Source organism: Drosophila arizonae, chromosome X (genome assembly GCF_054131065.1).
Source record: "Drosophila arizonae isolate 15081-1271.41 chromosome X, UAZ_ARI_1.0, whole genome shotgun sequence".
Classification (NCBI taxonomy): Eukaryota; Metazoa; Arthropoda; class Insecta; order Diptera; family Drosophilidae; genus Drosophila; species Drosophila arizonae.
Window position 1 is genome coordinate 20319579 of NC_142927.1, and position 15268 is coordinate 20334846.

Consider the following 15268-nt stretch of genomic DNA (forward strand, 5'->3'; position numbering starts at 1 on the left):
TACAGCCTACAATGGTCCAAAGACGAAAATTCAAGAAATATATTTTCATGTTGTCCCTTTATAGAATTTAAAAATATAAATTTACTTCTATAAAAAAGTAAAAATACACGTTTTTCGATCTATCTAAAGTTTGGCTTCGACGGCATATCTATTTTCATATATCACTAATTTCTGTCAATATTTTGGGCATTTACACCACTGTGCAGCACTAGGTGGGAAAACCCGTAAGAGAAAATATTCTATTTAACTTGCTTATAAATAATTTGCTTACCTAACTCACTCAATGTGATACGACGATCAGTTAAAAAGTATATGAATATTTATAAATTAGGTATTTCGTCAAATTATCAGATTGGAAAGTATTTTTCTTAGACTAGATATAACACACTCATAAATAACATAGAGGAAATAATATTCAGACAAAAAGAAAACAAAATGAGCATTCCCATTGAAAAAGACATTAAGCCTATTAAAACTGGAAGGTCGGGGCATATTGATTTTGTGAAAATGTATGAAACATGCAGATGGAAGTTTGACAGATCCCATAAAAAATCATTATTTTGTTTATCAAGAGAACAAGCTGGGTCGAAATAGCCCTCAGCATATTTAACCGCCCGTCTGTCCATCCAAATTATATATATGCATAAGCTTATCGATAAAAATCGATAGCTTGTCTGTATTTTTTTAGCGGTGTTCCCAATCGAGCAGTCTTGACTACAGAGCTCTTACCGCTCATATCAATCCTATTTATCAAGTTGTTTTTAACCGCCACTAAATAAAAAATTCCGTTATGCCTAATATGTATAGTAAAATTTTAATCATATTATTGAGCCAAGTATAAAAACAAATAACAATGATAAAAAAAAATTGAAGCTTAAAATAGGTAATTATGTATTAATTCGATAGTAAGATAAAATCGTTAATGTATTATAATAATCGATAATCGTTAATTGATAGTCGATAATCGTTAATCGAGACTCGCGCAACACCCAAATGGAATTTACTGCAAAAGTTTAAATAATTATGAATATGCATGCAAACCGATTCCGATCGCTCGATTGTTTATCGTTTTTTTTTTTAACATAGGAATAACAATAAAAAAAAAAGTTGTATGCGTATATTAATCATTTCTATATAGTACATATACAATGCCATAATCATGTATATATGTTTCTTCTCTTTTCTTCACTTCTTTTTTTTTTTTTTAAATGATTTTTCTCAATTTTGTTTTGATCTAAAGCTTGCCTTGGATTTGGAGCAGGTTTAAAGAATCGCACAGCACTCCTCTGGAGCCCATCGATCTCTTCACCAGATTACAAATATAGATTTCTTATAATTATGATATATATCCATTAAATACGTATATATCCCTTAGCATGTGTGATTGCACGTTCGTTAAGTTAAGTATTTTCATGTTGGAGTAAAAAAAAAAAAACAAAAAAAAAATTTGATGATTTGAAAAAAAAAATGCACTACAAGAGACTTAAACGCGTATTCGGCTGCAGCTTAGATCAAGCTCAGGCGACTGTTGGTCTTGCGCAACTGTGCCCGCCATGGAATGATGTTGTCGCTGTCGTCCTGATCGTCATCGTTTTGATCAAGTGCATCCTGCTTCATCTGCTGTTGTTGCTGTTGCTGTTGCTGTTGTTGCTGTTGTTGTTGCTGCTGTTGCTCTGAATCGTTGGCTTTGCCAGCAGTGGCGCCATCGCTATGGTTCTCCTTGTTGAACTGGGCACTAGCTGGCGTCGGCATCACCTGCACCTGCTGGTAGTAGTGCTCCACATTGCAGCTGGCCAGATTGATGTTGTCGATGGACATGGCGCGGTTCTTGAGGCGCCAGGTGTCCGCGACACGGTTATTCTCCTCCACCTTGGGCGTGTAGATGGCCGCTCTGCAAAATGGCACAGATGGCGAGATGGCGACGGATCAGAGAGTGAGAGTGGTGTGGAGGTGTGGTGTGTGGTGTGTGATGTGTGGAGTCCGCTGCAGCTGCGCCACAAGGCCCCCTAAAACAAACGAATGTAATGGCCCGCCCACTTACTTCAATTTGTTTTCAGTTTCTTCACGACGCGCCAGCAGATCGCGTTTCCATTGCGGTATCTGTGAGAGGCGGCGCGATTCGGCCTCCTGGGCCATGCGGTCCTCGAAGTCCTTCTTGGCGCGCTCGGCCGCCTTCTTGGCCATCATCTGGCGCTTCCAGTCGGGTATGACGTTGCCAGCCTGATCCTTTTCTGGTATCTGCAAGTAGATCTTTGATACGTATGACAATCCAGCTCCAGGTCCCCAACCCCCCACATCATTTCCCACTCTGCCGACCCAGTCGACACCTGCGACTCACCTGGTCCACATAGTTGTTGGCAGTGAACTGCTTGGTTATCTCCATATAATGCTCCGAGTCGATGCGATTGGCCATCTGCTGCTCCACCTTCATCTTCTTGATGCCGGGTATGTCCTTGGAGATCTTCAGCTCAGCGATCAGATCGGTTTTCAAGTATGTATCCGTACTGGTAGTCAGGCACTGCATACTGAGACTCCGTGCGGGCATCTGATAGGGTTTCGGCACCTTCTGCGTATCCGTGCGGCGCAACTGTATGGAAAGTGCAGCGGAATCAGCACACAATTGGATTTGAACACAAACTGCATTTGCAGCCATATCTAAACTAGAATAGGTTGACATCGTTCTACTCTTTGCCTAAGCTAAGATCCTGCCGTTCATACCAAACCTACAGCAACTCGACGATTCAATGGATTGTCCGCGATTGTTCGATATTGCGATACTGCGATACTGCGATATTCGACTATGGTTTATTCGCGTGTGTGTTTCGTGTTTTGTGTTTGTGTTTTCGTGGAATATTTTTCGTGTTGTAATTTAGAAAAATGAAAATGTATTAGAGCTAACGAGTGAACTCAATGAAAATCGGAATACTAAGGATTTTTCATATCGAACAATCCCTGTTGCTCTCTCCCAGCTAACTAGATTAGATCGAAACGCCCTAAAGTGTCTACAAGGTTGAGTCAGCCCATTCCTCCCCTCTCTGGCACTCACCTGTACGCTGTTCAGATCCTGTATGGAAATGGCGGACAGCGGCTGGTGCTGCTTGCGCGTGGCCGTATCCTGGCTGCTGGGCGGCGTCGAGCCGTGCGGCTTCTTGGGCTTCTGTGACTTGCTGGTGGCATCGCCAGCCAGCGGCGAGAGCAGCATCGGCATGGGCGGCGGCATCATGTGCGGCAATGGTGGCGGCGGCGGTGGCAACGGCGGCTGCTCACCTACGCCCAAGGCATGCGAATGATGCTGATGCTGGTGCTGGTGCGGATGCTGGTGATGGTGATGATGCTGCTGCTGCTGCTGGGCGATCTGGATTTGCATGTAGTCCTCCGTATCCGTGGAGCTGCAAGGAGACCAGATCCATGAATGAATGAGTATTTGTGAGTGTGGGTGTGTGTGTGTGTGTACGAGTGGGTGTGTCTGCTGTGTGTGTGTGAGTGTGAGCCAGACCTGCGCCAAGCATGTCGTGTGCGCAGTATCATCTTCGGATTGCAACTGACTTTAGCCAGGCGCAGCAGCTGGCAAAAATTGGCCTGGCATGCAGCACGCATAAAATTTCATGCACTCTGGAGCCGAGCAGAGCCAAGCAGAGCTGAGCCGAGATGAGCTGAGCTGAGGAAGTGGCTGACTTGTGAGTGGTGCTGTTAATTGCCCCGCGCTGCAGCCAGCGATCGGCGTGAGCATGAGCTGCATTGCATTGTCTGCTGGCTGCTTAATTAAGGCAACAGTACTTCTGCCACTTTTGGTGGTAATTACTTATGTTGCCGCCGCACGAGATGTGCAGCTAAATTGAAGCAACTGTCGGCTGTCTGCTTGTCTGCTTCTCTGCTTGCCTGCTTGTCTTTGCATGGCTTTCTTAACTTACCGGGCCGAGGATGGACACGAACGCTTATCGCTGATGCTCTTCAGATACTCGGACGGCTTGATGAGATGCGTGACGCCGTCTTGTGATTTGTTGGGAAAACTGGGCGGCACAAACGGCAGCACCAGCTGCTTGTTGACCAAATTGGGGCCACCTGAACGCACGGCAGCGCCCTCGCCATTGTAGCTGCCGCCATACTGCGACTGCTGCAGCTCATAGTGATCCTCCGCAGATGAACCCACGCCATAGATGCTGGGCGAATAAATGGATTGCTGCTGCTGCTGCTGTTGCTGTTGCTGTTGCTGATGCTGCTGCTGGTGTTGCTGCTGGTGATAGTGCGAGGGCTGGTAGCTGCTGCTGCTGCTGGCGCCGCTGCGCTGCTTGCCGCCAGGGCCCTCCGCGTAGCCATAGATGCTGCCATTCGAGGCATGCTGGTAGTGCGGCTCACCATTGCCAGCGGCGGCGGCGGCAACAGCTGCTGCTGTTGTTGCACCAGCAGAGGCGCCAATAGTACCGTTGCTGTTGCCGTTGCCGTTGAGGAGCTTGGCTTTCTTGTTCGCTGAAATTGAACAAATTTATTTATGAGATTTAAGTCTTGTCTGCGTTAACTACTTATTGTGGGTTAGCAGTTATCCCAGCTCTTTGGTCACGCTAGCTTGAGTCGCATTAACAACAATAACAACACACACGCACACACACACACACACTCGCAGATACAACTCATTGCGTATGCAGCGTGTGTCGACGCCTTTCACCAAACAGCAGAATGGCGCTAATGGATTTCGGCCGCATCCTAATCAAATGAAGTGCTCCGAAATGCAATTGCAGTAATTGAAGCGCAAACAGAAACCAGCAGCTGCAGCGGCCGTGGAGGCGTGGCGGCAGGGGCAGGGGCAGGGCCAGTTGGTTAATCAAGGATTTCGCACAGCCGCAGGCATTCAGCTTGCACAAATGCAATCAGGACTAATTAAGCAGCGAGTCTCAGCGAGTCTCAGCGAGGTCCCAACTCAAATTCAAAATGTTTGCCTGAATTAATATTCAATTATCTGTTGGCACGACAATTGGCCAAGTCAAGTCAAAGCATTTAGCAGACAACCAACAAATAAATAAAATGGAAATTCAAATTCATATAGCGGCGGCTCAATGCGAAAAGGTCAGCGAGTGGAAAGCATTGGGAGCATCGCGTACAAACTGTAAATTTCGAAGCACAGCTAAGGAAAAGCCACTAAAATGACAGCTCGCATGATTAGTGGTCAGCGAAGCGAAGTGGTGCACATGTTTGTCAGTTAATTGGCCGCCACCACCACCGCCGCCGCGCACCACTCGGCCTGTGTGTGTGTCCTCGGCATTGCAACTTTCACGGCTCAGCAACCCGTTTCATCGACTTGGGGGCAGAGCAAACAAATACATATAAATATAAAATGTATATGTATATGAAAAGCAAAAAGCGTATATGGCCGGAGCACTTAATGACGCAGTGCAGCGGGTTCGTGTTCGGGATTGAGATCGGAATCGGTATCGGCATCGGCATCGGCATTGGCATCGGGTCTGGCCTGTTTGGCCTAGCCAATTCGATGGCCAAATCAAAAACGACATCGATTGCAGCAATCGCCGACGCTTGCCACTTTTTGAGAGCAGTCCAACTGGAAGCTGGCCGCGGTCCCCATTTGGAAATGGAATAATTTGGCTGGGTCCAGTTTGAGCCTGGGCAGCAGCAACTGGTTTCAATTTCACCGTGAAATTGTCAATGTGGAGCAACGGCCAGGGGCAAGGGAGGCTAGGCATGCATACAGATGAGGGAAAAGTGCAATCGACTGGATACCAATATTTAGTCACAGATATTAAAAATCAAGAGCTATTTCATAATGTAATGATGTAAGTATGTAAATTCTAAACATTTATCAACTAAACACTTTTCACCATATATTCTCCAATTCTAGATTTCATTGGGCTATTCAAAATAGATCTTTAAACATTTTCTGTTGGATCGTACTTTTTTTTTGGATCGTACTTACAACGAAATATATCGAAACGCTGAAAGCTCAGCGTAAAATAGTTGCGTCGCGTGTTCTTATGGATTTTCATCGAGCCCGCCATATTCATGGCGTCTGAGCTTGAACTTTGAACTGTCGTCGTTTTGTTAGCACACACACAGCAGTTCGATGACAAATCACATGATCAGCGATTGCACAAATTCACATAAAAGAGATCAAATAAAGCACACACACACACACAAAAAAAAATAAAGAATGAAGGAAATATATCCACCGAGATTTATTCGATATATATTCGAGTCGCGAAGCTGAGCTGAGCTGAGCGCTGTGCACGTTGACGATGTTGCCCGGGCGAGCGTTGCTGGCAGCCTGATGCGAGTTCAAGCTATTGCCAAAGTTATTCACCCAAAGCGCCACAAGCAGCGGCGGCAGCAACAGCAACAGCAACAGCAACAACAACAGCAACAACAACAACAGCAACAGCCACTCGACTCGTGTGCACTCCGAGTCTTGTGGCAGGCGCAGCGCGAAGACTTGTCAATGGCTGTGCGAAAACCAATAAAAAAATTGAAAAACAAAAAACACGTTCACTTTCCTTGGGTAAAAGTTGTGCAGCGCGAGCAGCGCGGGTGGCTTGACTGGCACAGCCCACATGCAGCCAGCAGAGGCCGTAATTGCCATGGCATTGTGCCCCCTGTGGCAGGGGGCGGGGCAGCAGCCGCTGTCAAATGGCCGAGCTGATGTGCTTCCGCCTTGGCCGCTGACAGCGCCAAAGGATCCGCAACGGCTTCTGATCGGACATGCCACAGGTTGGCAGTGTCAAGTGGCAACAGGAGCTACTGCTTGTTGCACTTGCTCTATTGCTCTCCCTCTCTCTCTCTCTTTATAGCTCTCCCTCTCTCTCTCTCTCTCTCCCACCCTGTCCTTTGTACTAATACTTTCCCAGTGTTTGTTTTAGTTTTTCTGCTTTTCGATTGTTAACAACTTCCACTTCTTTGTTTTGCAATCTCAAATGCTTTTCCGTTACTCCGATTTTCCGTTTTTCCTGCTACTGCACTTTTTTTTCACAACGTGTGAACTTTTTGCACTGAGTTTTGTTCGCCTGTCTATTTAATTTGTCCAACTTATTCTCTTGGCAAACAGACACACACACACACACACACACATACACATAATGCGAATGCATAAGCCATTTACGAATGCATATTGCAAGTCAATGCATGTCAAATGTCTGGCATTCATTGTCTTGGCCAGGTTAACAAACTCGGCAACTCTGTAAACTGATGTTTAAATTGCTCGATGCGACGTTTGCCTGGCATGCGGCAGTCAGTCTAAATGAAAATTCAAACTCTTGTAGTCTCGAAAAAAAAGACCACTGATTTTATAACTGTTGAGAGCTCCAATCAAAATAATATTGTATATTGAACGGTTTTTCGACTATTTTAACCAGAGTTTTCACGGCTTTGAGGGCAACTCAGCAGATCTTACTGCCATGGGATCATCATCATCATGATCGTAGACAAAGGATACATCAACTGATCCTAACTCCTGTATATCCACAGTCGGTAGGTTTGATATAAGAATGTCTTGTAGCTACTTAGTAAATTTTTAAAACCTTTCAACTGCCTAGAATTTAATTTGTTTGTCTATACTTTGTTATTTTTTAGTTTTGGAGATTTTTTTATCATGACGTTCGTAGCCAAGGGCAAAGTTTATTGTAATTTTTTTTTTATACTCATTCACGAAAGTGAATCAGTATATTGGTTTTGTGCAATGTCCGTCTTGCTGTCCGTCCGTCTGTCCGTCTGTCCGTCTGTCCGTCCGTCCGTCTGTCCGTCTGTCCGTATGAACGCAATCTATTTCGGCGCTATTGAAGCTAGAGACTTGAAATTTGGAACACATACTCGTGTATATCTCCGATTTATAAAGTGTTAAAATTTTCCCGATCCGCCCACTAGGGGCGTGGCAAATCGGAAAATGCATTTTCCGATATACCAGAAATCATGTTTGTTGAAGAGCTAGAAAGCTGAAACTTGGTATGTAGGTCCGCGTTGACCACCCAAGATCACGAGCTATGGCGGATATATCTACGCCCATTGGGGGCGTGGCAAATCGGATAAAACTGTATCTCCTAAAGTTGTAAACCTAGAATGCTGAAATTTTGCACGTCAGCTAATGGTATGATTCTATAAAGTCTGAAGATAAATTATAAGTCTACGCCCGTTGGGGGCGTGGCAAATCGGACCTGAAGATATAGTGATTTTTTAAATTCTCCTATATTTTGGACACTATTGATGGCAGAGACCTCAAATTTTGTATATATACTCGGACTGATCACCCAAGACCAAAAAGTTTTGTCAGATATATGTCCGCCCACAGGGGGCGTGGCAAACCGCAAAAGTTTATATCTCCTAAAGTATAATAGCTAGAAGCTTCAAATTTGGATAGTTGAGTTACTGGTAGCCTCCTCTATCGATTCCCCAAAAATAATTTTTACGCCTCTTTAGGGGCGTGGCATATCGAAAAATACCCTGTAATTTTCACATTTTTTTAGGGTAAGCATTCAAACTTTGCAGTTAGGGTAACGTTATCTCTTTCTAAAAACTGACCAAAAATGAGGTATCTACGCCCAGTTGGGGCGTGGCAAATCGGAAAAACCTGTATATTCTACAGTATTAGAACGAAACTTAACTACTAAATTGTTGATGGGATGTGAATGAGTATTCCGCAGTCGGTAACGCCCGACTGCAACGTTCTTACTTGTTTTTTTTTTTTTATTATTTGAGAAAATAAAATCTGTTATCAAAGAAGCAAAAATGTCGAATATTTGTTCGTTTGACCTCACAGCTCTACTAAGATAGAGATTTCGTAGAGCAGAATATTCAACAACTTCCACGCTTCCATAATTAACCAAGATCACGTCTATTTAAAAAATGTTCTAAATAACAAAGATCAATAGTTGATCGATTTCACAAACTACCTAACTATAATATACCTATATGTCTATATATGCAGTTATGTAAATAGTATTACAACTAAACACTACATGTTTTAGAGAAATAAAACCTAAGCTACAATCGCTATATCAACACGTAAATGAATTATAATATACATATATGCTATTACTATACATTTCGAATAGTTTTCAAAGTATAGAGTCTATCATTAAGTTAGTTTATACAATATTTACTGCTGTTGTATTACTATTTTGATGAGCTCGACTGTGTAAATCAAGTATGATTTGCACTTCTGCATAAACCTGGTATGCCCACTGCAAACATTACTCAAGATCTTTAAATGATTTCCGCGGCAAGCCACTTGTGAGTCAAAATATTGATCTGTGTTCGATTTTAGTTGGTATGGCTCTATGGGTATTGCATGTTAGTTTAGTTGTTGTTGTTGTTGTTGTTATGTTGCCACTTTGCCACTTTGCCAAATGGCAAACAAAAAGCTAACCAACAGCTGCACAGATTGCCAAGTCTGGTTGTTGGGCAATACCAGTTTGAGGCATGTTTGTGTCGCTAATTGATCAATCAATATCTAGCGCCCCCTCGCCCGCTCGTCAAAGATGTCAAAGACCCCCTCGACAGTCGACAGTGAGTGGCTGGCTGGCAGGATGAGCTGATGCTAATGATGAACGAATGCAATGGTGCTATAGGGCAATGATCGGTTTTACTGATTGAACGAGAAGGAAGCTCGAGAACAGATGCAACTGTGCTGCACTGGTATGGGGAAGTTGCTTGGCTCAGAATTTATAATGCTGCTTGGTGCGCCTCTTCTTGCCCAGCTTCTTGACGCACTTCATCTTGGCGTGGCATCTGCGACTTGGGGTCGATGTGACTACGGTTGCGGTTGGGGCTGCGGCCGCTGAACTGGTACAGGGCACCTCCACATCGAACACATTGCGCATGCCCAGGGTCAAGATGTCCGGATTTGGCCAGAGGGGCTTCTCCGGATGGGCGATCTTGACGTCCAGCAAATGGCGATCGAGCAGCTGCAGCTGGGGCTCTGTGGCATATTGGGTATCCAGTGAGCTCAGGCAGAGCGTTGTGTTGCCCACGCTGTAAATGACATAGGTATCCTTCAGGTTCAGATTCTCTGGCAGCTTGTCGGACAGATCCTCCAAGCTGGGCGCCGACGTCTGCTCGGTGGGCTGTATCATCACCTCCGACTCGGTCGGCGACAAGTTTCCGGACGTCGTTTCCTCCGAGCTGCTGCTCGGCGGCTGGATATCGACCAGATCCGACCAATCCATACTCGAACCCTCCGTGCTCATGGTTTACAACACCCGCCGCAGTTTGATTTGGACTCGGATGATATATATATATATTTTTTTTTGTAATTTTCTATTTTTTCTTTTTTGTTTGGTTTTGTTTTTGGGTTTAGTGTTGAATTTTTGATTTATGAAAATTGATTGTCGAAAATTATGTTGTGTGGCCGAAATTGAGTGATCCAAAATATCTGATGTGACACTAAGCCCACTGCCAGCTGAGCGAGATGACAAATTCTACCTCTACTACTCGCAAGCATACGAAATTACTTACCGGATATGGTGGACATGGTGCGATTGTGATTGCCACGCACCAGCTCCGAGGGACGCAGGCTGGGCTCCTCGACAACCTCCAGGCCCGAGTCCGAGTCGACGGCTTCATGTGCACCACTTGAGGCGGCATTTGTGGGCGTGGTTTGAGCATTTGCCGCTGGCGATGCGAGGCCAAAGTGATTCTTCTTATAGATGCTGTTGTTTGAGTTGTTGTTGGAGCTGTTGTTCGAATTGTTGTTCGAGTTGTTGCTCGAACTGTTGTTGTGGTTGTTGCCAGAGTGCTCCGCGTTCAAGTTGTTCCGTTGCACAGGCGCACGCAGTGGAGGCGGCAAAGGCGGCGGCGGTGGTCCATTGACTATGAAGACAGAAAGAGAGAGAGAGAGAGAAAGGGAGTGCGCGTGAGAGAGTGGAATAGTATGGTTATAAGACTGATATTATAACTTATTTTATATTAAAGAATTGTGAGACAGTTGTACTAGAAACAAGTAAAAAAAAAAAACTTGTCCTGTTACTATATGATATTCTCTAGTAAACTATTATATCATGCAAAATATGAAAACCATATCAAACGAATTGGGTGTTTTAAGCTCAAAATTGTTGAAGTATAATAGACCAAAAGCAAGAGAAATGAAAAATGAAATTCTGTGTATACTAGAATTAAAATAAATATATAAACCATTTTTTTTTTTTAAGATAAAAAAAAACTATAGAAACTCAAACAACCACGTAATATTCACGGCACTTGCAGCACAGATAATATTTGAATAATATTTTTTCGACATTTCACTAAACTTTCTCACTCTTTTTCTGTACAGTAAAATTTTCAAATAATCAAAATATATATGGAATGGACATCTGGGAAAAATCTCCGTTGTCTCTATAGTTTACAAAATAAAAGCTACCTGTTTGATCTGAAGATTAATTCATGTCAGAAAGTTTAATAATATTGTATTAATACTATATTATTGATGTCATGTTTGACATTAAATATAAGCATATATGGATCAATCAGATAGCTTTATTTTTATAATTTTAGATAAACTTTACAACAATAGGGAAAACTTCATGACCAGTACGAGAATATAATATCAATGGACATCCTGATCTGATTTAGGCGCAGCCAACTTAATGCGATGCAGTGCTGCCAGATAGTTACAATTTGAAGCCACAGCCAACTTAATGTAAATCAACTTAAAGAAAGCTATTTCTATGTAAATCTCAAGGAGATTTCTAGTAACAATAAACAATTAGTGTAATACTCCTGAACAATTTGATCTGGTTTTTAGCATTTATAGATAATCGCTCATAAATTGATCGCAATTACAAGTGAAATATATATTCAGCGATCTCTCTCATCTCATCACACTTGACTTACCCACGGCCAGATTCTGCATGGGCGGCGCCGAGGAGACACGTTTCAAGTTTCTATTGATGTTGTTGTTGTTGCTGTTGCCGTTGTTGGCGCCATTTTGATTGATGCTGTTGCTGCTGCCGCTGTTGGTGTTGCTGATCATGTTGATGTTGCCATTGCTGCTGCTGCTGTTGTTGTTGTTGTTGTTGTGACTGTGGTTATTGCTGTGCATTGATATATTGGGATTGCTGCTGAGCAGGCCAGCGTCCGCCAGATTGTTGCGTATCATGGAGTTCTTGTGCGTCTGCTTGGTGCGCTCGGCCACATCCTCGGGCGGGCAGACACTCTCGTAGGTGTCGCTCTTGATGCCGCCATTGAGCAGCTGATTCTTCAGATTCAGATTCACGTTCTTGGCGCTGTAGCTATCCTTCAGGCTCGAATCGTATTTACTGCTGTGCAGGCCAATCATCGAATGCGACTTGTTGCGATTCAATACGCTCATGTTGCCGTTGTTGTTGTTGCTGTTGTTAGTGTTGTTGTTGTTGCTGTTATTATTATTGTTGTTGCTGCTGTTGTTGTAATTGCTGCGCTTGTTGTTCAAGTGCTGGAGGAGGAGCAGAGAATAAGAGAGAGAGAGAGAGAGAGATGAAATCCACTGACATGAGTCACCCTGTTTAATCGCTACTCACATGATTGCTGTACTGCAGCACAATATCGGTGCTGCGCGTGGAGCTGGCGCTGGCCGAACGCGAATGGGAGCCACTGTCACGGGAACGCGATCTGCCCACGCTGTATTTGTGCTGCAGCTGTTGCTGCTGTTGTTGCTGCTGCTGCTGCTGCTGTTGCTGTTGCTGCTGCAGCTGATGCTGGTGCTGATGTTGCTTGCGTGACTCCTCGCGCACCAAATATATATCCTCGTAGTCGTGATCGCCATTCTGATTGCCATTGGTGCTGATGTTGCTGCTGCTGGTCTTGTGCTGCTTGTAGTTGCTGTTGTTATTGCCGCTGTTGCTGCTGCTGTTATTGTTGTTGTTGTTGTTCTTTAGATTGCTGCTGGTGCTGATGTTGCCGCTGCTGCCATGCCTATTGAAGCTCTGGCTGCGCAGCTGATGCTGCTGCTGCTGCTGCTGCTGATGCTGATGCTGGAGATGATTGTGACTGTGATGATGACTGCTGCTCTTTGGCGAGTTGAAGCTGGACGCGATGGAGACGGACTCGTCGGAGCCGCTGCCGGCGCCACTCGAGCTGGAGTGGACATCGGCCTGGATAGTCATGATCGCATTGCCGGCCTTCGATTGCAGCGAGTGCAATGGATGCGGCATCTGGTGCTGCTTCACGCTGCTGCAGTCCGAGTCGACGAACAGATCGCGCACCCGATTGTAGATGATCTCCTGCGGATCGTGCAGGAAGAACGACTCGCCCGAGATGCTGCCGTTCGGCGAGGGCGTGGCATACATGCCCCCATTGCGCATCGGGTTCACATAGAGCCCATCGTTGGGCAGCAGTGCGCCGCCGGCGCTCGAGCTGCCGCCAGCACCACCAGCCCCGCCCGCTGCCCCATTGCAGCCGTAGAGCTTCTCCGAGGAGCTGCGTGACTGCTGCGAGTACAGGGCGTCGCTGTTCTTGCGCGTGATGCCGACGCCCAGGCCGACGCCCGCTGCGGCAGCTGCTGCCGTCACAGCTGGCGGATGCAAGTAGAAGGGCTCCACATCGGAGCTGAGCGTGGATGAGGACTTTGACTTGATTGTGTTGCTGCGGCTCGTCTGCTTGCTCGAATTCGTGTTCGAGTTGCAGCTGCTGCTCATGTGCTGCAACTGTTGCTGCTGCTGTTGCTGCTGATGCTGATGTTGGTGCTGCGACTTGTGGCGCTGTGTGTTGTTCTTGTTGTTGTAGTCGACGGTGGTGCCGTGCTGCACGAGCACGTTGAGACACTGCAACGAAGAAAAAGACGTTGATTAAATTAGAGTCCCTCTACCCATTGGCAGCTAGCGTCGCTACTCACCTCCACCTGCTGATTCTCGGCCGCATCGTTGATCGGCGATTTGCCATATTTATCCAGTGACAATTTGGCGCCGTGGTTGAGCAGCCACCGCACCACCGACAGATGGCCACGCGAGGCGGCAAAATGCAGTGGCGTGGCACCGTCACCATCGCGCAAATTCGGATCCACGCCCTGATCCTGGACCTGCAGATGCAATCAAAGAAATGTTTGAATTCCAAGAGATAAATTAACTAAAATCGATGTTTGCTGCTGCTCATTGAGCTTAGACAAATCGCATGGAGAGGCGCTGACTCGAAGAGAAACTTCTTAACAGGCATTTGGTAACATCTGTTAACTAACAGAGAGAGAGAGAGAGAGAAGATTGCCATAGAAGTAATGTAAGAAGCGAGACCTCGTAGGACAGCATAAAGGCTGTCCAAGTTGCCCTTCCTCGGCGTTTGTCAACTGCTCCACAAGGATCCATTGTGAACTGTCAGTGGCTGTGACGTGTTGTCGTGTGGCTCGACTAGACTTGACTCGCTCTGTGGACACAACTCAAGCCAAGCTCAGCTCCACTCAACTCACATGAATGTGGAAAGTGGTCGCCTTAGTGTGTCTGTGTGTGTGTGTGTAATGCAAAACTATTTAGCTCAATTTAGAAAGGTGATTTTCAACTGGCACCCAAAGTCGGCCTGGCGAGATGTCCAGTTTATGTCGTTGGATCTATAAGAAATACAGAAAGAGACAGCCCACGCTTGGCGGAGAAAAGAGTCAAAGAGCGAAGAGAGAAGAGTGAAGAAGCTGCAACGGATAAATTCGCATTCTCAGCGGATATAAAGAATAAAAGAACAGAATTTTAAGACTTTGACTTTGACTTTGACTTCGAGTTTGACTGTTGCTGGTCCGATGTGGGAATCTGGTTAGCGGCAAATGCTAAACGGTTTGATAAATTGCATAGGCCAGGCGACAAACGAGTCGGAGAACCGGGAACCGTTAGTTGAGCAAAGCGAAACCAGGACAAGAACCAGCTAACCAGCTGAAGGCCATGCGCCTAGCGCGCACCAAACGAGTTCAGATTTGGTTGTTGTTGTTGCTGTTGTTGTTGGCCCCATTTTTGGCACATTTGGCAATTGCAAATTTTTGCTACAGTTCAGCAAATGCGTATATATGTGTGTGTGTGTGCTTTGGTATACTCACCATCCATTTGAGGCAATCCAAGCAGCCCATTTGTGAAGCGGCATGGATCGGTGCCATTCCGTCGCGTGCGCGCACATAGAGCGAGCCGCCAGCTTCAAGCACCAGAAACTTGAGCACCTCCAAATGCCCCTCCTGGGCGGCCAGATAAACGGGCGTGACATCATTGTCCATTTGCGTATTGGCGCTGCAGGGCAAGACAGATATATAGATAGCATATAGTTAGATCAGTATCTCTCTCGAAATAAATATGAGAGGAATCGCAGCTATGTTATCTGCGTTTGGTTTCAATTAGCT

The 15268-nt window shown here is 45.4% G+C and overlaps 1 protein-coding gene across 7 annotated transcripts in view; it reads right to left on the reverse strand.

Annotated features, from left to right (window-relative positions):
* Nucleotides 1-1102: 1102 nt before the first annotated feature.
* The window catches only part of f (espin protein forked), a 61946-nt gene continuing 47780 nt past the window's right edge, over nt 1103-15268 (reverse strand). For 4 of the 7 annotated variants that reach the window (XM_089476126.1, XM_089476128.1, XM_089476125.1 and 1 more), the window contains 10 exons: nt 14975-15158; nt 13799-13981; nt 12486-13727; nt 11821-12400; nt 10447-10800; nt 3912-4467; nt 3047-3389; nt 2339-2587; nt 2042-2250; nt 1103-1891 (listed from right to left, as the gene is read on the reverse strand). In XM_089476126.1, coding sequence (XP_089332252.1) covers nt 1507-1891; nt 2042-2250; nt 2339-2587; nt 3047-3389; nt 3912-4467; nt 10447-10800; nt 11821-12400; nt 12486-13727; nt 13799-13981; nt 14975-15158 — 4285 coding nt within the window. In that variant the 3' untranslated portion in view covers nt 1103-1506. Of the gene's footprint in view, nt 1892-2041; nt 2251-2338; nt 2588-3046; nt 3390-3496; nt 3530-3911; nt 4468-5923; nt 6277-10446; nt 10801-11820; nt 12401-12485; nt 13728-13798; nt 13982-14974; nt 15159-15268 lie in introns of those variants that run through there. The other 3 variants (XM_089476127.1, XM_089476130.1, XM_089476131.1) reach the window with 3 other exon arrangements.